This window comes from Neophocaena asiaeorientalis, unplaced genomic scaffold (genome assembly GCF_003031525.2).
Source record: "Neophocaena asiaeorientalis asiaeorientalis breed wild unplaced genomic scaffold, Neophocaena_asiaeorientalis_V1.1 scaffold54, whole genome shotgun sequence".
NCBI classification, from domain to species: Eukaryota; Metazoa; Chordata; class Mammalia; order Artiodactyla; family Phocoenidae; genus Neophocaena; species Neophocaena asiaeorientalis.
Genome location: NW_020174938.1, coordinates 2,515,198 through 2,541,133, shown reverse-complemented (window position 1 = coordinate 2,541,133; position 25,936 = coordinate 2,515,198). Strand labels below are relative to the sequence as shown.

The 25,936-nt window shown below is 56.4% G+C and overlaps 1 protein-coding gene across 2 annotated transcripts; it reads left to right on the top strand.

The window, feature by feature from the left end:
- On the top strand, nucleotides 1–23,417 carry LOXL1 (lysyl oxidase like 1). Of its 2 annotated transcripts, XM_024761755.1 has the most exons (7): nucleotides 1–1,483; nucleotides 15,011–15,119; nucleotides 17,906–18,043; nucleotides 18,535–18,691; nucleotides 19,282–19,377; nucleotides 20,985–21,100; nucleotides 23,079–23,417. In XM_024761755.1, the coding sequence occupies exons 1-7, from the start codon at nucleotides 331–333 to the stop codon at nucleotides 23,083–23,085; spliced, it is 1,776 nt and encodes a 591-aa protein (XP_024617523.1). In that variant the 5' UTR covers nucleotides 1–330; the 3' UTR covers nucleotides 23,086–23,417. The 2 variants fall into 2 exon arrangements, with proteins under 2 accessions (XP_024617523.1, XP_024617524.1); XM_024761756.1 differs by lacking the exon at nucleotides 19,282–19,377 and having other exon boundaries at nucleotides 27–1,483.
- The last annotated feature ends 2,519 nt before the right edge of the window (nucleotides 23,418–25,936 follow it).

Below are 25,936 nucleotides of genomic sequence, written 5' to 3'. Positions count from 1 at the left end.
GCTTATTCATTCAGAGTGGGAAAGCGCCAGCCCAGCGGCCAGCCAGTGCCGGGCTGGCCATGTAAGGCCCCCAGGCGGTCCTGCCTGCCCGGTGCCCTGCAGAGAGCCTCGTGCAGCCCTGGGCACCGCCCCTGCCCTGCCCTGACCCCTTGGCCTCGAAATGCTGTCATCGGAGGAGACGTCCCGCTCGGGACAAGGCCAGGATGGACAAAGCTAGAGCTGGGGCAGGCAAGGAGCCGTCCTGTCCTCGAGGCCGTGGGAAGAGAAGCACGCACAGGGGGCCACTCCTGAGAGCCTCTCAGTCCACCAGGCCTCTGCAGAAGGGCCACCATGGCTCTGGCCCCAGCCGGTTGGCAGCTGGGGGCCCTGGTGTGGGGCGCCTGCGTCTGCGTCCTGGTGCACGGGCAGCAGGCGCAGCCACGGCAGGGCTCGGACCAGGGACGCTGGCGGCAGCTGATCCAGTGGGAGAACAACGGGCAGGTGTACAGCCTGCTCAACTCGGGCTCAGAGTATGTGCCTGCGGGGACTCAGCACTCCGAGAGTAACTCCCGGGTGCTGCTGGCGGGCGCCCCCCAGGCCCCGCATCGGCGCAGCCACGGGGGCCTCCGGCGTCGGCAGGCCCCGTCGCTACCCCTGCCCGGGCGCATCGGCTCGGACACCGTGCGCGGCCAAGCGCGGCACCCATTCGGCTTCGGCCAGGTGCCCGACAACTGGCGCGAGGTGGCCGTCGGGGACAGCACGGCCATGGCCCGGGCCCGCACCTCCGTCTCCCAGCAACGGCATGGGGGCTCCGCCTCCTCGGCCTCGGCCTCGGCCTCGGCCTTCGCCACCACCTACCGCCAGCCGTCCTCTTTTCCGCAGCAGTTCCCCTATCCGCAGGCGCCCTTCGTCAGCCAGTACGAGACATACGACCCCGCGTCGCGGACCTACGACCAGGGCTACGTGTACTACCGCGGCGTGGGCGGCGGTCTGGGCGCAGGGACGGCGGCCGTGGCCGCGGCAGGGGTCATCTACCCCTTCCAGCCCCGGGCGCGCTACGAGGAGTACGGCGGCGGCGAGGAGCAGCCCGAGTACCCGCCGCAGGGCTTCTATCCGGCCCCGGAGAGGCCGTACGCGCCGCAGCAGCCGCAGCCGCAGCCAGCCGACGGCCTGGACCGCCGCTACTCGCACAGCCTGTACAACGAGGGCACCGCGGGCCTCGAGCAGGCCTACCCCGACCCGGCCCCCGACGCCGCGCAGTCCAACGGCGGCGCCTACGGCGGCGACCCCCGCCTCGGCTGGTACCCGCCCTACGGCAACATGCCACCCGAGGCCTATAGCCCGCCGCGGGCCGTGGAGCCGCAGCCCCCCTTCCGCGTGGTGGAGCCTCCCTACCTGCCGGTGCGCAGCTCCGACGCGCCCCCGCCGGGTTCGGAGCGCAATGGCGCGCAGCAGGGCCGCCTGAGTGTGGGCAGCGTGTACCGGCCCAGCCAAAACGGTAGAGGTGAGTACGTCCCGACGCCCAGGCCCTCCTCCATCCTTTACCGAAGGCCTCCCCCAGCTGCTAAGTAAGGACCCCCACCCTCCTCCCCATAGGCAGCCCCAGTGTTTCCCACCTCCCGGCCTTGGCCCTGTCCACGCGTCATCATCGGTGCCAGGATTTGGCCAGGCAGGCCGGGGCTCTGACTTGGGGGGGTAGGGGGTGGAGGGACTGGACAGGCTTTGTAAAGAGACGCCTTCCAGACGTGGCTTGGGTCATCTGAGGACAAAGTAAAGGAGCCCCCCTCCCCGCCTCTCCCTCATTCCCATCAGGGCATGTCCTCCACGCTTGGAGGTGCCCCTCTGCCAGCCTCACAGGGTGAAGCAGGGAGCATCAGGGTCAGAAAGGCCTTAGGGGACGCCTCTGGACGTGTGGCAAGTTCCCGGTCACTGGGCATCTGTGAGCTTGGCCTGAATGAACAGGAGGTTAGAAGAGAGAATCTGGGCTGACAGGAGTGCAGACTAGATAACCCAGAGTTCCTTCAGGGGCACACTGCAAGGCCCAGACTAGAGAGGCGAGTGGGGCACCAGCCTGGGCACCGAAAAACTTACTAATCGAGATAAGTAATATTTTAATGCATTTTTAAATCAAAAATAATGCAAAAAAATGCAAAAAATTTTAAATAGAATCAGTTATGGTGCCATGCCAAACTGTATTCAAGCCTGAGGCAAACTGAAAAATCAGCAATACTGATCATCTTTATTTGAAATTTTGATGTTTTGTTCATCACAGATTTTTTTGTGTGTTAATTTTGATTTTTAAAACTATTGCCTGAAATGTTACTTCTCTTAGCTACTGAGTTTTTAGGCGCCCTCTTAAATTTTGCACCCCAGGCCAGGGCCTCAGTCACTTCACTCAATTCACCCTAGTCCTGGCCCTGGGGGAGAGTCCCAGGAGGCAGCTGTGGACAGGGGTGCAGGGGGTGTTGAAGATATGACCTAGCTTTGGGAAAGCCCAAGCCATCTACACACGAGGACTCAGTGGAAGGGGCAGCCTTCCTTCTTCAGATGAGCAACTTCACATATGCTGATAGCAGGCGGACTACCTTGGCAAGGGCCCGCTAGTGGTCTGGCCAGGGCTGAACGGCCATTGGTCCTGCTGTCCTAGAATTCCCCTTCCTGCTTCTGTCTCTGCAAGTCCAAAGTCAGCTTTGGTCAAGGTTTTCCATTCAGTCCCCAATGCATATGCGTTCCACCCCAGCCTTGCCTCTTTCAGGCTGCGATTAATACCATGATTCTTTACTCCTGACTCTCTGCTCCACAACAGTGTTTCTGTGCCGGGCGCACCAGGTGAGGGCTGAGCACTGCAGGGCTCAGGGGCACAGGTAGTGTACCCCCAGCCTTTGCTCCTCTGCCTCTGTCCGCACGGGGACGCTTCCTTGTCTCCAGCCATAATGACCTTGGGTGAGAGAGGCTGCCGCTGGGGTGCAGGGGTGGGGACTCCCGTCTCTCTAGGGGCTGCTGGAGCCCAAGGCTACGGGAGAGGAGTGTCCACACTGGCAGTACTCACTCCCTCATATTCAAGGCGTAGCACTCAAGTTGGGTGCTGAATCCCACTTTGAGAACCTGCAGGAGCTAGGACATCTGTGATGTGATGAAGGATGCATCCTCCTGCCACCGTGGCCTCACCCGGATCTGATCCGCACCAGGGCTTGCAGCATCCCTGTAGCAGGGTGTGTTACAGCTCTGCATCAACAGCTCCCAGAGCTCCGTGGAGGAGAGCATGTTTTACCTATAAGCTAAACTTTTGTGGTAGCTTTTCTTAGAATGCAAGACCACAGAGTGGGGCTCAGCCAGAAGCACTCCACCTCTGGGCAGAGGAGAAAACCGAGGCCTCAAATAGCAGTGCTGGCAGAGCCAGGCCTGGGACTTGACATCTACGCCCCAAGCCAGTGGGTTTTCTAAGGTCCTTCTTTAGCCTCTCAGTTCTTAAGGTTCAGAGGGGGATTGGCCAGAGCAAGGCTATGTTTGGAGCGAGGGGTGCTTGGTGCTTAGCAGGGCCTCTGGCCGTTGCCCCTGAGCCCCGGTGTTCAATTGGGATTAAAGACATTTCTCCCCGGAGGGCAGTGTACTAGATGCCAAGCTGAATCCAGGCCCTGCCCTGAGGAAGGAATAGAAAAGGGGGCACCTCAGTGCTGTGATTGGGCAGGCACTGGGGGGATGGGTTAGGGGACCCAGGGGAGGGGCCTCCCCAGTCGGGGGCACTAGGAACTCAGGGAGGACTTCCGAGAGGAGGAGGTGCCCAAGCATTGCCGCAAGCTGTCAGCACCCTCCAAGTGCCCCTTCCCTCGTCATGGGGGGAAAGGTGTGTGGGGGGCAGTGCAGGCTAAATCGGGGCTCACAGAGAGGCCAGAGAGGGAGCAGTACCTTCTCCCCCATCACTTGTTCCCCTTCCCACCGTGCTAGGCTGGGACCATGGAAAATCCCGGTTTGGGGAAGGCCAAGCCTTGTGCTTGAGATCAGACCCCCAGGCCTGGTGTGGGAGTCCAGAGCGGATTCTCCGAGACTGACCTCATTCCTCCTGGCCGCACACCCAGGGGTCTGAGGCTGGGCGCTGGCAGCCCGCGTGCGTGTGGGCGTGGACGTGGACATGTCCTCACAACACCAAACACATGTGCGCACCACCCACGTCCTCCACGTTTGGGCAGTTTCCAAGCGCCTGTCCAGAGCCTGGTTTCTTCCTTGGGTGCCTGCACCCCCTTCCCTCCCACCCCGGGGAGGGGGGCTGCCCAAGGCCTCCTGCAGTACCGTTGTCTCTGAAATGTGTAACGGGAGGGAAGGCGAGGAAACAGAGGCCCGGGTCACATACCTGGTCTGCCTGTCACAGCAGATCCATGCAGAGGCCTGGAGGGTGGCTGCCTGCTTCCCAGGCCCCTGTGCTGTGCCCCTCCCTCTCCCAAGCCGGACCCTCTTCTCCTAGCCTCCTTGTCCCTGTTCCTGCCTCCTCACAGCCTCAGCTTCTCTGAGCTGGCGGTACCGGTGCAGGCTAAGATGACTTCTGGCCCTAGAAGACCACGACTTTTCTCTCAGGGGCTCCCCCTTACACCCTCAGCCTGATTCACTGCCTCTGGCCACCCTATGAAAGTAACGTGGAGCAGCCACCCTGGCTGTCCTCCCAGGGCATCTCTGATGGCTATGCCCACCTTGCCTGGCATGGGTCCTCCTTCCCTCTCCTCACACAACCAATCGGAGCTGTGACTGCCTCCTCCCTGGTCCCTTCCAGTCCATCCTACGCATGGGGCAGATACACCCTTTCATTGCTGACCATATTACTCTCCTGCTCAAGAAGGCTCTGTGGCTCCCAAGGCCTTCAGGACAAAATCTCAGCGCCTTAGCCTTTTGCACCAGAACTTGAGGCACCTCCTTCCTCTCCTCTCCTCCTTCTCCCTCTCTCAGGCCTCCACAGCCCCCAAGAGGATCGTGCTGCTCCTAGGCCCAGGTGTTTCATGTCCCTGCGCTCACACAGTGGTGTTTCTAGGGTACGTCCCTCTCCATCCAGCCTCCTGCACCCAAGAGGCCAGACGGGGCCCCTTAGTCCTTGAGAGCAGCCCTGGCTCCCTGCTGCTGCAACCCCTACTTCCTGCCCCCATGACTCAGGTCGCCCACCCACCTCCACAAGGCTTGGAGTAGATGCAGGAGGCCTGGCCACCCAGAGCATCCAGAGTTACAGCCTCCAGGCGAGGTTGATGACGACGAGTTCAGCCATTGCAGAAGAACACTTGCTGAGCTTTGTGGCTTGAATGTGCAACTTCATTTACCCGCACAGCCTCCTAGAGAGGTGGGGATTATGGTCCTCTGGTACAGATGAGAAAACAGAGACCTGGGGAGGTCTCACAGCTGGATGCAGCCGAGCCAGAATTCAAACTGAGCCTGTCATCTCTGCATTGCACTCAGTTGACCCAGGAGGACCCTCACACCACCTGCAAGCCAGCTGGGGCAGGACTTGAACCTGGACCTCAGTTCCCCCCCAGCCACCTCCAGAGGGATAATTCTGTTAGCATACGTTGGACATTTTATACATCATCTCTTAATTCCCACAGCAACCCCACCAGCCAGATGCTGTTATCTATCCCGTTTCATAGATAAGGTGACAGGCTCACTTGCTGATTGTCACACGGCCTCTTAGTAGTGAAACCAGAATTTGAGTCTGCATGGCTCTCCATCCTGAGTTTTTAACCCCCATGCATTATTTTTTTTTCTAAATTTTCACGTATTAAGGCTTACCTTGCACATCCATTTGGTCATTCAGCAGATACTTGACTCCTACCATGTTCTGGGCACTGGTTGCGACAGAGTGAGATGAAACAGAGAGAGCGCACAGCTTTGAGCACCTCCCCAGTGAGGTGTTAGCGTGAAGCCTTGTCATTCCCACTCCATAGACTCCAGAACATTTGTTTAACAAGCACATCTACAGCACCTGACACTGTTCTTGGAGCTTTACGACTAGTCGCTTAATTCTCATAACAACCCTCGGTATTGTTATTACCCCCATTTTGCAGATGAGGAAACTGAGGCCCTCGGAGGTTAAGCCCAAGGTTGCATAACTGGTGACTGGTGGAGGCAGAATCACAGCTCAGCATCCCTCCTTCCTTCCCAGAAGTTGTCTCAAGTTGCTCCTTCAGAAAGAAATGGAGTCTTCAGGCCGAGGAACTTGGGGTAAAGGGTCAGACAACTATGGAGATAGAGGGACCTGGGTCCTCTTGTTACTCCCCTATTTGGCAATGGAAGGTCACTAGTGTCAGAACAAACAAGTCATGTCCGAAGCAACCTCATCGCAGGCAGATTTCCCGTCTCCTCTCGTATCATTTAGTTGCAAGGCCACATCCTCTCTCCCCTGTTCTCAAACTGGACCATCCCTGCAAGAAGAGACAGCTCCCATTTTAAATAATCATAATAGCCACTGCTATTATTGAACCCTTAATATGCACCAGACACTATGCCAAGCATTTTGTTTTTATTTCCTCGTTTAGTACCCCCAGCAAGCTTGTGAGGTAGATGATATTATACCCCCATTTTACAGAGGAGGCAACTGAGGCTAGAGAAGTTCAGTAACTCATCCAAGGTCTCAGAATTCATCAGCAGCCAAGCTCGGACCAAGGCTGACTCTCTCCCTCACTGAACGAACCATCCCGGCCTTCCCTCTGCTTCTGCCCCTCAGGGAAGGGTATGTCTCCGCGTTCATTGTTTCTCTCAGGTCTAAACCCCCTAGGACACAAAAAGTTGGATTATTTTTTGCCTTGAGTTCACAGGCCCCACAGAGCCTTTTGGGATGGTGGCTGAGCAGGGTGCGGAGTCCTTCGGGACTTACAGGCACCAGGCTACTGCCGCACTTGGCCCAGGAATTCTGGCCTTTCATCCCGGCCTTTCGTCTCCTCTCCTCCCTCTCTCCCCTCCCCAGGGACCCCCATCTCAATCTCCTGTCACCTCCAAAGGGGCACTTCTCCCTAGTAGTCCCAGCCCAAGTCCACCCCACTCCTGTCCAAGCCAAGAGCACATGGAAAACTCCCCAGGGCAGTGGCTGGAATGGCAGGACAGGAAGGGGTGGGGGAGGAGCGGGTGGTCCGCCCAGGCAGCCCACACCTGCTTCCAATTCTGTGCCCGGCATTCCTGTGGAGTAGCAATCCGCTTGGGAGGAGGCTGGAAGGAGAGGCTGGGTCTCGTGCCTCCCCTGCCCTGACCTAACAGCCTCCTCACCACAGGCGGTTGGACCCAGCGGGCCTTTTTGTCTGGATTCAGGATTACAGGGCTGGGGCTGCACCTGGGTCCCTCTCCCCCTTACTCATGGACACCCAGAAACTGGGCATTTAGGTATCACCTGAAAATGGGAAGAGGGTGTCAGAACACCAGAGCAGGAAGGTATACAAATGCGGAAGTCGAGGCCTGAGGGGCCTTTGCCACCAGTCTCAGGAGACAACCCACCCTTCCTCCCCCTTGTGGGCCAACTGGAACCATGGGTTTTCCAACCCCAAAGCTAATCCTTTTTCAAAAGAAAGGGCTTTTGGAGTCTGTCCCAGCCTCTGCCTGATAATGAAGGCTGTGCTCACACGGGCAGTGCCAGCAGACCCTTTGTGAGGTGCCAGTATTTGTGTTTGTGCTCGCTGAGGGCTTACAGGTGCCAGGCCCTGAGCTGGGTACAGGGAATTCAGGGGCGCCCTGGACCCATCCCTGTTCTCACCGAGGTCTCAGCCCGGCAGCAAGAGACCAGGCAGGCAGGATGCCGCGGCCCAGACCCACTTCCATCTCACCCAACTCGCCAGCTCTCAGAACACGCTGTGCAGCTGGGCGGCAGGCAAAGGACAATCCCACCCTCCCCTTCCCCCAGGGGCTCTCACCTGGCTGAGGAGAGCAGATATCATCTCATGAGGAAATTCAGCCATTCAACAAATATTCATGGAGTGCCTTACTTTGTGCTGATGCTGGTCTAGATCTGGGTATTCACTAGTTTTAGAAAAGAGACAAAATCCTTGTCCTTGTGGATCTTGTATTTTCATGGGTAAACATAATAAGTAAATAATAGAAGGGGTAAGTACTGTGGAAAAAATAGAGATAAGTCAGGGATATCTGGAGTGTTGGGAGAGGTTGCAAAGGTAGTCAGGGTGGGCCTCATGAAGGTGGCATCTGAGCAAAGACTTGAAGGAGGCACATGAGTGATTCATGCAGCTATCTGCAGGTGGAGCATTCCAGACAGAAGAAACAGCCAGTGCAAAGGCCCCAAGGCAGGAATTCCCTGGGGCTTTCAAGTGTGTTCCAGTGTGGTTAGAGCAGCACGGCATGGGTGTGGGTGCATTACGGGAGACAGGTCAGAGAGGCAACTGGGTCCAGACCATGGAGAGCCTGTAGGCCACTGTGAGGACTTTGGCTTTTACTCTCCATGCATTGGGGAGCTCCTGCAGTGACATTTAAACAGGGTCTCTGACTGCTATGCTGGGAATGGACAGTGCAGGGGCAGGCAGGGGGAGTCCGAGAGGAGGCCTGTACAGAGATCCAGGCGGAGATATCGGTGGCCGGGCCAAGGGTAACAACAGAGGTGGTGGGCAGTCAGTTTCGGGCTATATTTTGGAGGTAGAGCTGATGGGATTTCCTGATGGATTGGATGTGGGGTGGAAGAGAAAGAGAGGGGTCAGGCATAACAGAAAGGGTTATGTCCTGTGCAGCTGAAAGGATGAAGTTGCCATAAGCTGAGATGGGAAGGCCATGGGCCGAGTGAGTGGGTTTTGTAAGAAAGATAAAAAGTTCAGGTCACTGTGAAGGGTCTGAGGAGCAGGGAGGGAACCCAGGAGACCATACGATCCTCAGGGGCTTCTGGAGGTGGAGAGAGGGGCACTAAGCAGGGCCTGCAAGGGTGGGCTGGCGGGAAGGTAGGGGCTGTCTTCACATTGGGAAGAGTGTGAGTGAGTGAGGTGTGCAAGGAGGTGGCAGAAGGCTTGAACAGAGAGGAAGGTAGCTTACCTCCGCAAAGGTGAGCGGCAGCCTCCTCCCAGCCCAGCCCCGGCTACTTCCTGGGCAGTTTGCTCAATTGAACAAACACACATCCCCTCCTCTGACTCTGGTCCTGCCACTCAAGAGGAGCAAGGCCATCGCTGCCCGTGAACTGCCTCTCCCAGCCTGGTGGGGGCAGCAGGCCCTTGCTGGAAGAGGGAAGAGGGAGGAGCACCGGGTGGTGGCAGAGGAGGGCCTACAAGGTAGGTTTTGGGGCCTAAAGACTGTACCCGATAAGGGTGTGTGTGTGTGTAACAAGGAATTCCAGGACAAGGGCACTAGGGGTCAGAGGCCAGGGGCAGAAAATGTCAGTTGTGTCAGGAGCTGCCTACTGATCCTTAGGGTTAAGAGATCTGGAAGGCCAGACCACAGAAGGCCTTAGCTGCCACTCTGAGAAGTCTGGGCTGGATTCCGTAGGTGACGGGGAGCCAATGAAGGTTCTGGGCCAGGCTTTATGACCATCCTAACTCCTTTGCCTGGGCTGTATTGCCCTTCACGGTGGACCGCAGCAGGTCCTGCAGCCACCTCGCCTGCCTGCTCGTCACTCAGGTGTGGCACTGCCAGGCTGATGCTGACAATTTAATGTCCTGATTATTAGATAATAATTTCTCAGGACCCAGAGCGCTGGCTCCCGCCCTGGAGGCCCTCCCAGCTCATCTTTATTCAGGCCATGTTCTGCGAGCTTTCCGCTTTCCCCACCTAGGGGCTCCTCTGGAGTCTGGCCGCTGGAGCCAAAATATCCCGCTCTGCACATATTTCACAACCCACTGACCGGTTCCTGCTGGACATTGTTTATCCTCCAGCCCCAGGCTCAAGAGATTAGGGCTCTTTTGCATTCTGTTTTCCTTCATCTGCTTCTTGTGAGCAGGAGGCCTGGGGAGGAAAGATTTCAAAGGAGACGAGGTTTAAGGAACCCACAGGAAAAGGGAAGCCAAAGGGAAAACAGGTGAGGTGTGGGCAAAGCAACAGGAATGTAACCTCAGACCCTCCACTCCGGGCAGCTTCCAGGAACGGCTGAGCAGAAAGGAACAGATTCCTCCTAAAGCAGGAAGGATTTAGGTCAGACGGTGGGAGAATTTCCTGGCAGCGAAAGTATCGTCTGCAGAGGTTGTGAGAGGTCTTGGGCTCTTGCCCAAGGCTGGGGAATGGACTGAATAGCTCCTGAAAGTATTTTAATCTCCAAGTGTTTATGGAGCCATCGAAACTGCGCTCAAGGGGCAGTTAGGCTGATCTCCCCATCGCCCACATTGGAGACTGAGCCTAAGAAAGGGAAGGGACCTGGACAGTAGGGCGTTGGGCGAGATGGCACAACGGCCTGCTGGAGTCTTTCCCCACAAGAAGGCCCCGGCTGAGTCCTGCCAGGGGAGGGGAGGACAGTCCTTGGCTTTCCACGGGCTGGCACGTGGGCCAGCTGGCAGCCCCAGGCCCAGCCTGGGTGAGGTGGGAGGACATCGGCCTTGGGAGGGGGCCCTGGATCCCCCACAGAGGAAGCTCCAGGGGCAGAGTGGGAATGCAGAGTGCTGGTCCTTGTCCCGCAGCTCGGTGTCTTCACTGCCCTGGAGGGTCTGATGGGGCCCCCCAAGGTTGAAGGGCTTCCTCCAGACCAGAGGCTGCCTGCAGAATGGCCTTGGGACCCGATTCACTCACATCCAGCCCCTCCCCAGCCAAATAGCCTGGCTTTGGTCATCCCAGGGGTCTTTGCTACCCTCTGACTCAGTGTGCCCCCAATCCTGGTCCGGGTTCTGTGCAGCCTAAACCCCCGTGGTCAGCACATTGCTTCTGGGGAAGAGTTCTCACAGCAGGCTGGCCCCAGGCTCTAGAGCATGAGTGAGGTAGAGAACAATCAGTCTGCATCGATGGAAGCAGTGAGGCCTAGAGGGGGGCCAGGCCAACCCAGGGCCACGCAGAAGGTCCATGACAGCAGGGTAAGAAGTATGGCTCCTGCCTACCTCCTGGGCATGGAAGGCAGGATGCTGATGGTGACCAGGCCTCCCTGGGTAGCCTGAGCAAGACCGTCCACCCAGCCTTTGAGTGGTTGGCCCCATCCACAGGGGTCCATCCCCGGGAGACTGGCTAGATGGGCCATGGAAGTTGCATACTGTGGAATCCCACTAGCAATGACAAGCAATGAACTTGACATATCTTAAAAGTTTACATTGGAAATCAAGAAACAGAATGAGACTATAAGACAATGTCATTTATATACTTCAAGGATACATACCCACTTCCAACACACTGCAGATTTTACACAGAGACACAGATGTTCAAAGATATGTCTGAGGGTCAGGGTAAGGATAAAGGTTAAAAAAAAAATAATGACAAGAGGGGCCTTGCATAGACCAGTTTAGTTTGTTAGTTTGCTCTGAAATGAGAATTATGATAAATTCAGTTCTCTGCGTTTATGAAAACAGGAGTCTCTGGGAAAACTGCCCACTGGAACCTACTTTATAATGTCTCCAGTGCCAGGTCCAAGGGCTGCATGACTCCGTATATTCTGGATAAGAGATCGCAGCCCCGCAACACACAAAATTATATCCCGTGACTGATGGTTCTCCCTGCCTTTGAGTAAGCTTTATCCTCTCTCCAGGATCTTCCTTTAAAATGCACACTTCTTGGGATGGTGGGGAGGGGAGGGGAGCACGGGTCTGGTTGTAACCAGACTTCACCCAACATTGGCCACCCTGCCTGGAGGGCCTGGTTGTATCCCACAAGCCAGAGACAGCAAACTGGTACCCTACATCCACAAGCCCCCACTCAAGCCTTCCCTTATCCTCCTTCCAACATCACACAACCCACCCACACACCCAGGCCCCTATGGAGGGGCTGAAAGCCCAAGCCTGCAGGCCTGGCTGCTAATGGAATGCCTCCTGGGAGAGCAGTGGAGAAGGAGGCATTGTTCCTTCCTGGGAAAACATACCAGCTGAGGGAGGGGGTCTGCTGTTCCCAGGGACCTCTGCAGGGATCCTGAAGTGGGTGGGGGGGACCCAGCCTGAACTCCCAAGGCTGCTCTCTTTTCCAGCAGCTTATCCCTGGGCAGTGAGGGTGTGACAGGGAGGGGTGGAGGGCAGGCCAGGGGGAGCTGGTTAGGGGAGTCACAGGACCTCTGATGGTTAGAGATGCAGAACAAAGAACATAAAATAATGATCAGGGTGATTCCATTCAAGTTCTGGAAAAGGCACAGCATCTAAAGTGATTTAAAAAAAGATCAGTGGTTACCTGGGAAGGAGGGAGGGGGGATTTACTGGGAAGGGGCTGGAGGGAACTTTCAGGGAGGATGGAAACAATCCATAGCTTGATTGTGGTGGTAGCTACACCGTGTATACATTTGTCAAAACTTATCAAACTGTATGCCTAAAATCTGTGCATTTGACTGCATGTAAATTATAACTAAAAGAAATTATTTTTATAAAAAGAAGAATAACAAGTAGAGTCCTGGAAGGAGGTTGGGACCTAAGAGCTCCTACTGGGGCTTCCCTGACTTGCTGTGTGTCTGTGGGCAAATTCATTGCCCTCTCTGAGCCTCCATTCCCTCCAGCACCTCTGTGTGCCCTGGTGTCCTGAGGGAGACAGGGTGAGGAGCATGCTCGTGGATGATTGGAACAGTAAAGTATGAAGCCACTAATCATTAAAGAAGCCTGCCTGACAGAGACTGACTGCCTAACGGTCAGTCAGCCCTGAAGCACGGTGGGTTGCCCCACTGAGGGGGTGAGTGGGGCCCAGGCCCTGCCCTCAGAGAGTGCATAGTCTGGAGGGGAGTAGACACCGGTAAATACGATAGAATCTAATTATAGATCAATACAGATCAAGTAGTGAGAAGTGTGTGCAGCTTGGAATGTCACTGCCAATCAGGGAAGACTTCCTGGAGCAGGAGGCACCTGCCTGAACCTGAGATTCCTCCACAGTAGAAGGAAGATGGTCATCTTTGGCTCAGTATAGGACCAGGATCAGGACTCAGTATGTGATCATAGCCAGGCTGCAGTCAGAGGCCAGGAGTGGTACCAACCCTTGCTGGCCCTGAATACCCCTGGCCTCTTAGCTGGCTCTTCCAGCTTCCCTGGACTGCATAGCCAACTCATGAAATGGCCTAGAGAGGAAGGGTCGGGCCAGAAAAGCTTTGTAGAGCCATCTGTGCAGTGTTTATTGAAACCGGGCCTGGGGTGGGGGGTGGTAGACCATCTGGTGCCAAATGCTGGGTGTCATGAAGCTTCAGGCCCAGCTGACCCACCACCACATGTTGCTGAGGGAAAGTCTCTCTGGTAATGGGAAAGGGGACCATTCCTGTCTTCTTCACCTCCCCTCTCCCCCCAACACAAGCTTCTAGGGACCAGAGGGTGAGAAACAGCTTGATACGGAGGTGGCCCTTGCTTTCAAGGCCTGAGGATCCCTTGGGAAATGACTACAGGCATTCCTGGGGGCTTGAGTAATGGGGCCTAGGCTGGCCAGGACAGCCCCCATCAGCCAGGAGCCACCTCATCCTCACCCACCCTTGTGTTCCAAGCTTCCTCTTCATTCCGAGTAGGTGAGATCACACCGGCTGCTCCTGCATGAGGCCGGAGCCCCAGGGCGAGCAGGGGTAGGGTCTGGGAACCCCAGGCATGTGTTTGTGAGGGGTGGCGTGTAGCAGACACCTCTGGGAAAGGCTTAGAAGCCAGAGTTCCCCTCCTCTGCCTCATCTTCTGGACCTATAAGCTGACAAGAGGGTTTTGGCAGCAAGAAGGGGCTAGAAGCCTGTCTGCATGACTCAAGCCCCTTCGCTGTGCCTGCCCCCCAAGAACAGAGGGCTTGAAAGAAGCTAAGAGGAACCTACAGCTTCATTTTATCATTTATCTGCCAGAATCCCTGCAGCCTGAGAGGGGAGGGTACATGGAGGTCCAGGCCCATTCCCGTCTAAGCTGGTGGCTGAGCTGAGATGGAGCCCAGGGCTCTGGAGTCCCCCTGCCCACCTCCCACCCCACCACGTGCCCCACCCCTTCCACACACCCAACATCAAGAGCTTTCCTTCTTTATTCCATGTGGATAGGGTCTGGACACCTGAGTTTGGTTTCTTCTTATTCCTAATCATTCTCACTGGGACTAAGATATGTACGGGGACGGGGTCGGGGTGGGAGGCAGAATGGACAGACCTCTGGCTCTAGCATAACCTGGGGAACAAGTGATCCAGGGGCTGGAGCAGATTCCAGACTTCCCCTGGGCACTGGGCCCTAGGCCCTGCAGGGCAGGGAGCCAGGCCCTCCTCAGATTGGAGGCCTGAGGCCCCAGACAGGGGAAGGTGTGGTCAGGTCTGGGGGCCAATGACAGGATGAAAGGAATCCTGAGAAGGGCGGGCTGGGCGCCCAGGCTGAGAATCCTGCCCGGTCAGCAGCCTGCTCTGGGGACATGTTTTCCTGTGAGCCCCTCCCTTCCTCATCACTCCCACTTCTGCCAACCAGCGTTCACCTGGCTCTGCCCAGGAGCCTTCTGGGACCCACTCGGGGTCAGAAGCCCAGGGTTCTCTCTTGGTGGCTCACAAAGAATGCCAGCTGCAGGGGTGAGAAGAGCAGAGGGTGTGTGGGGTCTGGTGACCAGAGGCCTGGGAAATAAGGACACCAAGGGGAGTGTCTCTGTCAGGAAATTACTTGGGTCCCTTAGTCCTCCCTCCAGGCCCTTGTTCATGCTACTCCCCCTGCCGAGAATACCCTTTTGTCTTCTCCTGCTCTCCAAATTCCACCCAGTCTCCCAGATCTGGCTCATGTCCCAGGAGACTCAGCGGTCCCAACAGCATGGAATTCCAGAGGTGAGCCCCTGACCTCTGACCTCCCTGACCCCACACCTGAGCCTAGGGAGAATGGTTCAAATCACACACCTTGCTCACGCTGGGAGGTTTCCAGGAGGAAGTGACAGCCTGTGTAGAGGAAGGAGAACAGCACAGGGCGTTCGGGGTTGGAGAGGTCTCTGGGCTTTAAACCTGACCAGCCTGACCCTCCTCAATGCCAACTATTCCTCCCTCCTCCCTCTCTCCCTCTCCCCACTCCAGGTCTCCCTGACTTGGTCCCGGACCCCAACTACGTGCAAGCGTCCACTTATGTCCAGAGAGCCCATCTGTACTCCCTGCGCTGTGCTGCAGAGGAGAAGTGTCTGGCCAGGTAAGGAGATGAGGATGAAGCGTGGACAGTCCCCAGAACCTGTGTTCGTGGCGGCCAGGCTGCCTGAAGGCTGCACGACCCTGGCCTCTTCATCGGTGGGCCTTGCCTGACCCAAGGCAGTCAGGTGGGGAGGGGAATGAGAGTGATCCAGCATTTCTGTATATATCACTATATGAGGAACTTAATGGTATTTAATCTTCACACCAGCCCCAAAGGTCTGTGTTGCCCTGTCAGTAACTGAGGAGCAGTGAGAGGAACTAAAACCTTCAGATCTGAGGTGTCTCGTGAGAAGGTTCCTCGTGGGGAGCCCAGGGAAGTCTTACAGACGCCTTCAGGATAGAGGGCAGGATTATGGAGCCATCTCCACAGAGGACAGGTGTGGGTTGTCCAGCAGGGGCTGTGGGCATGGGTAACAATGAGGCCTCAGTTATGTGTTGCACTAGAGAGAAGGGAAGGACGCCAGTTTACTTGAACCCGGGAGGTGAGCACAGCCAACTCTCCATTATTCCTGGGTTATTCTGCCTCTTGCAGAGCTTGCTTCAGAATTTGTTGACAGTGAATGTTCTGTTCAAATATGTATGCTTTGGGGACATCTCCCTGTGCTAAAAGAGCTAGTTAAAGATTATATTGACGTACTTCTTTTATTGACAGCTGTCTATGTTGAAAGCTCCTATTTTTCTTAATTATTTGCTTTTTTAAAACATTTGAACTCTATTTACTTTTACTTTTGAGTATCTGGGAAGCCCTTTAGAATCTCAACATTTTCTCACTAATGAAACCTCGTTCACTGCCACTCAGAATAGCTGACCACAAATTGTTATCCATCTGTAACAAGATAAGGAGCTTGCACTGGAATGTAACTCAACTCACTGCTTCCTTCATCGAGAAAGTCTTGCTTCAAAAAAAAAGAAGTATCAGCTGAACCAGACAGTGTGATTCGTGATGTCGTTGGTTTACACGCTGGTGCAAGTTCCTTATCTCACAACAGACCGGCAACGGACAGTATGCGAACTGGCACCAGTCCAGGGACCACATGAGAGGTCCACTGAGTCGGCCTGCCCACTCAGGTCTCGTCTCTGGGAAGAGAGCATGATGTACTTCTCCTGCTACAGTTCCTCCAGTGGGGAGGAACTCAGCCTCCACGGCCGTCCGTTGAGGCTGAATTTTGAGGAGTTTGAGTCAAAACCAAACTGTTATTCCGTCTTCATGGAATACCCCGTGTGCCCACACCTGAGCTCCCAGATGGGCTGGGGCGGAGGCAGTGGGGCTCCATCCCAGGGCTATCCTGGTCTAGCTGGAGAAAGTGGCCTCTTACCCAGAACCAAGTGACAGGGAGAAGAAGGAGAGCTAGAAGGAGCGGTTGGCAGGCTGGAACTGTGGGCGGCCAGAAGAGGGAGAGGTTGGCAAGGGCTGAGGCATCAGCGGAGGTTGGGTGTGGGATACAGACCTAGAAAATGCAGCAGAACTGAAGCCCTGGAGCAGCAGGGCCCTCGGAGATTATCGAAAGTGTGGGCTGCGGACCGGTGCCAGTTCACAGACAGCAGGCAGAACTCAGATGAGGAAAGGGACTTGTTCCAAGTCTTACCACGAGTTTGTGGCCAAGCTGGGCCTAGAACCCAGACCCTAATGGTTTCCCACGGTGTGCTGAGCCCGGCAGAGGGGTAGGACTTAACTGAACAGAGGGAAGGAGGATGTTTAGTTCCAACACAGACAACGACAGATTCCAAGCCTCCCTCAGACAAGGCCAAGGGCCTTACGTCCTGGCAGACAGGAGCCTACACTGCCTGTTGTCCAGACATCCTCTCAGAGAGAGCTAATCCCCATGACTGGCCACCTCCTGCCTCAAGCCTTAGGGCCCAGACCTTAATGATTGCCAGGGAAGTGCCCCTGAGTCTGGCCAAGACAGCTGTCCACAGTCAGCTGAAGAGGAAGGAGCCTTCAGCTAGACCTCGTTCCTACCTATGGGATGTGTGATGTGTGTCCCCTCACTGCTGCCCCTCAGTTTTCTCTCTTTTCCCTTCTCACCTCACAAGGCCCATCTCAGCTGGCAACTGGGGGTCAGCAAGTGAATTGTGAACAGGCAATCTACACCAGACCAATGCTTCCTGAGCAAAAAAGGGCAGGTCGCTGGCCTTGAAGCCACACAATCAGGGAGAGGTGGTCTGCTCACACTGACCCAGCTCAGGTCGTGTATGGTATCAGGGTGTGTTGTAGGCAGCACTGTTAGATCTCACAGGCAGTCACGATTCCTCTAAGTGGGGCAATCGAGGCAGACTTCCTGGAGGAGAGGACCTGAGTTGGGTCTAGGAGGCTGGGCGAGTTCTGGGTCAAGTGAACGGCACAGGCAAAAGTGCAGATCAGTGAAAGAGTTAAGTCTGTTTGGGAGACAGTGTTTGAAGCTGGAACCCAGGTGTAGGGGGAGGGAGAAGGTCAGAATCTCCTGGATAGGGCTATTTTATAAAAGCCCTCTGAAGATTTTGACTTGCCCCCACCCTCAGGGGCTGTCCCCAGCTGAGAGTCACCTGCAGGCATCAGGGACCCTCAGAGGGTCATTATCAAGCCAAATGCTTCTTTAGAAAGACTCCTTTGGCAGCTGCCAGCCACATGGCAGAGGCCAGAAAGGAAGGGATGGCCCGCAGAGAGGAACAGAGGCCTGAGCCTTGGCTGCAGGGCAGGGGTCAGATGTGAGAATCTTCTCACATCTGAACATAGGAACAAGCCGACCTATGCTGGGTGTTTGCGTCTGGTACCCAAGCCCACTCTGGTCTCCCTGCCTGTCCCCACAGCACAGCCTATGCCCCTGAGGCCACCGACTATGACGTGCGGGTGCTGCTGCGTTTCCCCCAGCGCGTGAAGAACCAGGGCACCGCAGACTTCCTTCCGAACCGGCCACGGCACACCTGGGAATGGCACAGCTGCCACCAGTGAGTGGGCTGCCTGGCCCGCCCCCCGTTCTGGGCCAGGGCCCTGGGCCTGAGTGCCCCTCCCCAGGAGCACTCCGGAGGGGCAGTGCTGGTGGGAGGGCCCCGTGAGTTGTTTTCTGCCAAGGATCCATCACTGGGGCAAGGATTTCTCAGAGGAGCCTTAGCAAAAGCCGCAATGGAAGATGGGACACAGAAGGATCCGTCTTGACAGGGGACAGAAGTATCTAGAATACAGGGCATCACCCAAGGGAGGCCGGTACAGGTGGGAGCCCAAGAGGAAGTGAGGGGTCCTGAGGAGGTGCCCTCCTAGGGTGACTGGCTCGGTGAGGACACTAGAGATGCTGCCTGTGGGACACAGTGACCAAGGAGCCCCAGGAGCCCTCAGGAGGCGGTGTCACAGCAGGGCCACCTGGGCCCGTCTTAGGAGGGGAACAGGCTTGGAAGCCAGGTGTGACTAGGCCCTCTTCTCCCTCTTCTTCTCCTGTCCCCAGGCACTACCACAGCATGGACGAGTTCAGCCACTATGACCTGCTGGACGCAGTCACAGGCAAGAAGGTAGCCGAGGGCCACAAGGCCAGCTTCTGCCTGGAGGACAGCACCTGCGACTTCGGCAACCTCAAGCGCTATGCGTGCACCTCTCACACGCAGGTTGGGCTGGAGAGGCAGGGCAGGGGCTCTGAAGGACGGGGGGAAGCCCGCCTGGGATGGGGAGGCTAAGCCAAGCTAAAGACGGGCTAGTGCCAAGGCTCCTGGCCGCTCAGCTCAGAGAGTGCAGGTCTTCTTGCCAATCCTGAAGCCGCCAGAGAGCCCCTCGGGGCTACCCTCCACCTCCATTCCCAGGGGTGTCTGCTCATGGAAGGAGCGGAACATTCCAGCGAATTCTGGATGGCGTGCTACTCCATTTGCCTAGCTGTCCACCCGAATCCATCTTTCTGTCCAAACATCCAGAAAGTGTCCATCTATCCTGCCTGCCTGTCTCTCTATCCATTCCTCCATCCATCTCTCCCAGTCATTCTCCCACCTTCATTTCATCCCTCCATCTGACTATTATATCTATCATCTCTCTGGTCCATCCACCCAGTGGGCTTAGGACGGGGCAGACCCACTCTGAGCAGCTACCCCAGGCCAGGGTCAGGACGAATCACAGAGGAAGGAGGGCCCCAGGCTGCTGAAGTGGGCATGGGGTGGCTCTGAGGAGTGCACAGCACCCCAGCCTCTCTTCCTGTCCCTTTTCCTAGGGCCTGAGCCCAGGCTGCTATGACACGTACAATGCGGACATCGACTGCCAGTGGATTGACATAACCGATGTGCAGCCCGGGAACTACATCCTCAAGGTGGGGCCCCTGGTTGGAGGCACTCCTCCAACCTGATGCTCACCCTTGGTGTCCCCGCCTCTGACATAAGCTTCACCCTCTGGGCGTATCAGCTGATGAGGTCCCTGAGGTCTGCACTTCCCACCTGAAGGTTTTAGCCTCAGGCAGACACAGCCTCTTCCCGTAAAAACACCGAGGAACCTTCGGCCCAAGTGTGGTGATCCTAGAGGAGGCGGTGACTCTGTCTTCCCTAAGTGGCAGAGGACTTGGAGAGCCATGGGGTCCATTCCCCTGTCTGTGAGCAGGGCAGGCTCTGTGCCATCTGGGAGAGGACACTGCCCTCCCTGAGAGAGACCCTCAGCTCCTCATAGGACCCCTGCAAAGCCAAGGGCACTTGTGACCATGGCTTTTCCATGTGGCCCGAATCCCTCCTCCATGTACACTCACTCCAGTGCCCTGTCCCTTGCGGAGACAAGTAGAAGAGCACGTTAAGGACACACAGCCCAACATGGAACATCCATGCAGGCCGAGCGGGGGCCGGTCATCATGACCTCACCTGGGGAAGACAAATCTTAGCCTCCTCTTTGCAGGTGTAAAGCGAGGGTAGGGCTCACTCTACGAGGCCCCCTGGGCCCACCGCTCTATGCTGGAGTAAAGGAAGAGCAGAGAAGGTGGGCCTGGGAGGCGGCTTTAACCTGCATGAGGACGGGCCGCTGGGTGGCTGCATTCAGAACACGGCAGCCTGGAAGCAGTTGGTTGCACCCCATCCTGGGCACCTCTCCGTGGGCTCGGTGAGGCCTCTGCTCAGCCTCACCCAAGGGCCGAGATTGTCAAGGGTGTTCTTTTCCTTCCCTTATTCATCCACTCTCAACAAACTCGTACAAAGGCCTTTCTGAGTTCCAGGTTCCGAGGATTCCAGACACATAAGTAATGCACAGTTCCTGCCCCTAAGGAATGTAACTTAAATATAACATTGTTTCCTCTCTTCTTAAATGTTCTGCAAATAAGGCTGGGTGTAGCCCACCCCAGCGAAGCCCTCCCCTATCAATCCAGCATTTAAATGATTTCCTTGTGTCCGGACAGCTCCTCTTCAGACAGGTTATGCTTGGGTCATCTCAATGAGTGTCAGGTACCTTGGGCTCCAGGGCAGGAGACGCTACCTGGCATCAGACAGGCCTTCCACGGGTCACCTAGACAGGCATGCGAGGTGAAAGGGTGCGAGCCTCGGAGTCAGGGAGACCAGGCATGGGATCCCTGCTTGGCCTCTCACTCACTGCTGGGTTCCCTGGGGCAGTGGCTCTGAATGCCCCATGCGAGGCCCCCTGGCCTGGGCTCTGACTCTGGGGAAACCTGTCTTCCAAGAAGGATGATCCAGTGATGCTTCCTTTGACTATAAGCTGCCTCTCTCTTCATTCCTCTCTCTGTCTCTCTGCATCTTCCCCCATCTCTCCATCCGTGTGTCTCTGTCTCTGTGTCTCTTGGTCTCTCATGGTCTTTCTCCATCTCCCTGTCTCCCTCTCTCTGGCTCCTCTATGTCTGCCTGTCTGCCTCTCCACCTTCCCTGGTGACCAAGTGAAGCCCAGCCTCATGACCAGATCCCTTTTCCTTCTGTTCCTTTCCTTCTTCAGGTTCACGTGAACCCAAAGTACATTGTTTTGGAGTCTGACTTCACCAACAATGTGGTGAGATGCAACATCCACTATACAGGTCGCTATGTTTCTACAACAAACTGCAAAATTGTCCAGTAAGTGCCCTTCCTCCAACTCTCCGTACCCCAGCCCCTCTCCTACCTGAGGAGCAGGCAAGGCCACGTGAAACACGTAGGATACCTGCCCTGTGGGTCACCTTGATGGCCGCACACAGCTGCGGCTGGACCGGCCACCCCAAGCGGAGTGCTCAGGCTGCGGGCATTGATCCGGGGCGCGGTTCCCGATCTCTCCTCAGGTGGAGACCCAGCAGCAGGCTGCGTCGTTGGGTGGAGATGCATGGGCTCTGCACTCCTGCTTCTGTGACTCCCTCACTCTGTGACATCGGGCAGTTCACCTCACCTCTCTGAACTACTTTTCTCTTCAGCACTTCCCACGCAGACTTGTGAAGAGGATTTAAAGGCCTGGCATCTGTGTGTGTTCCAGGACCCTTCACACTGGTGCTCAATGAATGGCAGCTGTGTGATCATTAGCGTCCGTATCAGGTGGATTGAATTAAGCAGTCTCAGATTAGAACTGATTCTGGTTGGAATCACTTCTAACAGTCATCAGTCCCTGGGCCCAGATGTGGAGGGAGTTGATAAACTCCCAGGCCTTTGGCACCTGGCGCCTCAGCTGTTGCTGCCCTGCACTGGCTGTCCTCAGCCTCTCTCCTGATTCCTCACATGAAGTACTTTGCAGAGACACCCCCCTGCTTACGAACTCATTAAAAACCCCATCCCACTCCATGTGAATTTTAAATGCTTGAACAGGTCAAAGCAACTCTTTTCCATTTAAAAAGTAAAGAAAAAAAGAGTAGTCTCCTAGAGCTTTAGTCCGTCTTTCCCCGCTTATTAATGGTTGATAGGTATGAGAGGTTTAGGCTATCACCAGGGTCAGGGCTCAGCGTGTGACCAGGCTCAGAGCTTGGTGTGCGAGGGCGCAGTGTGTGTTTAGAGAGAGCCCTTGCACCCTTCGCTGCTACCACTAAGCTGATGTTCACAGCCCTCCACCACACCGTGAGAACAGTAGCCTCTGGTTCAATTCAGAGATTAGGTTCCTCATTCACAGAATTCGATCAGAATTATCCAGGTCACAGAGTGTGTTTGAAACGACTGACTCCCGCCCCATCCCTGGCAACTTAGCCCTTCGGCAGGCCTGGGTTTGCAGCACCTTCTCGCTCCTCAGGACTTGTCTTGTTCAGCCATTAAAAATCCAGGAGTCACCTAAACGGTAGAGGTTTTCTGGGAAGCAGTTCTAGGGAAGGAGAAGGAGGGCAGGAGGAAGGGAGGCAGGGGCATACAAAGGCTGAGGGGTACAAGGGAGGTGGGGAGCCTACATGCCCTCTTGTACCCCCTGCTGCTGGGAAAGGTACATCCAAATAGCCTCCCACTTCCCCAGGTGGCACCATGAGCTGGGCCCCTCAGCAGGGCAGACAGAGAAGTTGTCCTGCGCCCCCCTCCAGCTACCCTGGGGCCTGTGAGCGCAAGGCATGCCGAGGCCCTTCCTCCCGAGCCCTTTACATAAGTGCTTGGAGAGGCTCAGGTCTCATTAGTGCGTCTCCTCGACCCTGACCACAGGCGGGCAGCTGGGCCAGCGCGCAGGAAGCCGGACGGAGCGTTCCCAGAAAGGCCACGGGACTGACGCCTGTGGGTTTCAATCATGTTTCTGAAGAGGAAAAAGGAGGCCTTTTTTTTTTTTTTTTCCAAAAGTACTGAGTTAGAGAAAACAAGAAAGTATTTCCAGACAGTAGCAGCTCTGCTAATGGCCTAGAAAAGAATCTGGAACTCAGGGCATGGGGAGGGGTGGTGCCGAGACCGTGCCCTGCATGGGAGTCCATGAAACCCCTCTTTATGGAGCCCCTTTTCCTGAGCCCAGATTACTGATGGAAATGGAGGCCCGTGCCTGCCCTCCCACTTGGGATCCAGGCTGTGGAAGGGAAGCACTCAGCTGGGGAGGCAGTGGGTGCCTTGCTGACAGTTGAACAAGGGGCCCACGCCTCAGCCTGCCTTTGACCTCCTCTCTTTCTTTCCTTAGATCCTGATCTAGGAGAGGGTGTGCAGATGGCCAACCTCCCCACCTCCCAAAGCAGGCCCTGCTCCCCAGGCAGCCTCCCGCCAGGACAAGCCCAGCTCAAGGGGCCCAGCCACCACCCACAGGCAGGGGCAGCTGGACACTGGGAGCATCCTTCCCTGCCTGCCTCAGGGAGCGAACGTGGACCAAACCCACAGGGATTCCGGATGCCAGGCCCAATTGTGTACTTAACTTTCCCCTACAACGTGATTTTGTTGGTTGTTGGTTTTTATTTTTTATATTTTGGCCATACCACAGAGCAAGATTGCCCAGGCCTGGGCTGAATAAAACAAGGTTTTTCTACTCTGTGGTTCTGCACGTAGCCTGCCAGCCGGGTTGACCAATGCTAGGTTGGGCTCAGAGGACATCCTTGGGCTTCGTCCTTCCCTAGCAGAATGTGGAAAGGGCAGCCACCACCGTCTGAGGACCACAGCTTGACCAAGAGGGCATCAAACCCACTGTGGAAACCCCACAGGGTTTATCTCAGGGCCCAGCCTGCTGCGTGGGAAGAAGCCCACATCCTGCTGGGGGAGGGGCCCTGGGTATCTTACCCTCTACTACTACCCACCCTGCAGCCTCCCACTCCCGCCCCCCTGCTCACTCACAGTCACCAACTCCACCTGCCACTTGCTCCCTTACTCTCCTATTGAGCACCTACTGAATGCCAGGCCTGTGGCGGGACTGAGCACACACAGGAGAATCAGACACATTTCCTGCTCACAGCGGGGCGGGTGCACCCACCAGTGTGAACCCCATACCTAGTGAGACAGCCCCTGGGGGCAACCGTGGAGCCTTCATCTGGGAGGCAGTGTCTCCCAGGAAAGGAAGGGAGAAGAGTTTACTTGGGAGAGGCTGATGGGGGCGGTGGCCCTCTAGCCCCTGTCCTGGCAGTGGTACCCCGAGCTCCTGGACACCGGATCGGGGCAGGGAGAAGGAGAAAGAAGGCACCTCTCCTGTTCCTTCCCCTCCCAGATGCCCTCAGGACACCTTTGCACCCACCTGCCTCCTGCCAGCTCCCTTCCTTCCCAGGGGAGTAACACTAGTGAGAAAAACTTGGTCCAAGAACCAGGGTACTGGGTTCCAGGGCCAGTCCTCCTGCTCACTGTGTGAGATGTGTGACTTTGGCCAAGGCATACTACACCTCCGGGTCTCAGTTTCCCCATCAGTAAGACAGGAATGCTCTCCTGCCTGGCCCACATGCTGACCTGGAGAGCCAGTAAGCTACTCCTGCAGAGTCAGGTACTGGGTGAGCTGCTGGGTGTTGGACCCACCCCTCCACATCACTGTGGTCTCCCCAGCCCATTGCACTCAGCACTCAGAGTCCTCCAAGGAGAAGGGGGTCCCCCCTTTTGGCTCTCACACGATTCATGCCTCAGGGTCCCTGGCAGCAAGTAGGTACTCTGCCAGGGTGGAGAAGGAGGGCTTCTTGGAGCCGTGCTGTGCCTCCAGAAGGATCTGGCCCCAGCCTACTGGAGCCCCTGGGCCACTCACCAGCCCAGGCAGGGGATGGAGCGGAATGTAGCTGCAGCCCCTCTAGCCTTCCCTCACTGAGTCTGTGCTGGCGTGGGGTGAGTGCTGCGGCTCCGCCCCTCTCCATCTGGGGCCGGGTGGCAGGACTGAGAAGGGGTGGGGGCAGAAGCCTGTCATCCAGAGGTCCCCGTTCTGCTGCACCCTGTACCCATGTGTGCCTCAAGGGTGCTGTCCTGATTCCAGCCCCACCTCTCTCCTTTCTAGGTGCCCCCAGGAGGGAAGGGGAGGGCTGAGACAAGGTCACCAAATTCCAGACTGTCTACCTAGGAGGTAGAGTCAAAGGTCCCCAGTTCCCAGGTCAGAAAGCTGAAGCCTAGAATGGGAGCCTATCCCACTGAGGCCACAGGCTTCAGCAGATGCTCAAGGGAGGCTCCTGGGGAGGCACAGTGCTCTTGGTTCGGGGAGGAGGTGCTCTGGCTCTGGAAGGGCTAGAGGGTGGGGATGAGTGAGACCACAGCAGGAGGAACAGAAGGGGAGGAGAAACAGACCACCTTCGTGCCTGAACCCAAAAAGCATTGTTCCTTGGAAGCCGTATTCCAAGAAAACAGTATGGGGCTTTCCTGGGCGGTGGGGGCCTGGGTGCCAAAAAGGGTCTCTCTTGGTCCACAGCAGTGCCTGTGCACCCAGCCCCTCCCCTCTGCGCTGGAGGTCCCTCAGCCTGCTACCACGGCCCCTGCACCGGCCCCACACCTGATGCCCACCCCTTGGGCCAGCCTCCTGAGGAAGGTTCCTGCTTGCCCTGCTGAATCAGGCTGAGTGAGCTTAACAACATCTGCCCTTCCAGCTTGGGGCAGGGGGATCACTCCCCAGCTCCCACCGGGCATCTCCCCTCCATGGTCAAGATACCAAGGCCGTCCTCCAAAGCCTCTGAGCCCTGCTGGTCACGCTCAGGGATGGGGCCTCCCCAGTTGCTCCGCACTGTGGCTGCATCAGGTACATACCCAACCACAGCATTTGTTGGGAAGCCCTGCACGCCTCCCCACCAACCCCTGCCGTCCCCCAGAGTTAGTCTTACAGGCAGTGTCTGCAGGCAGGGTTGGCACCAGCTGGCCAAGGAGAATGAGAGGTAGTGCCCGCACCCTGGAAACCTCACTGAAGTCCGGGGATTTGGGTGAGGAGAGCAGCTAGAACCGGGGACCCAAGGGTGCATCTGACACACATCACCCTGGAAATAGCAGTAGAACTTTCTAAGAGTGAGAAAGTCCTGAAAAAGCTTTAACAAAGAAACTCAGGTATGGAAGGCAGGGGAAGCAGGTATGGATTTTGGTTCCCATATGCCCTGGCTATGTGAA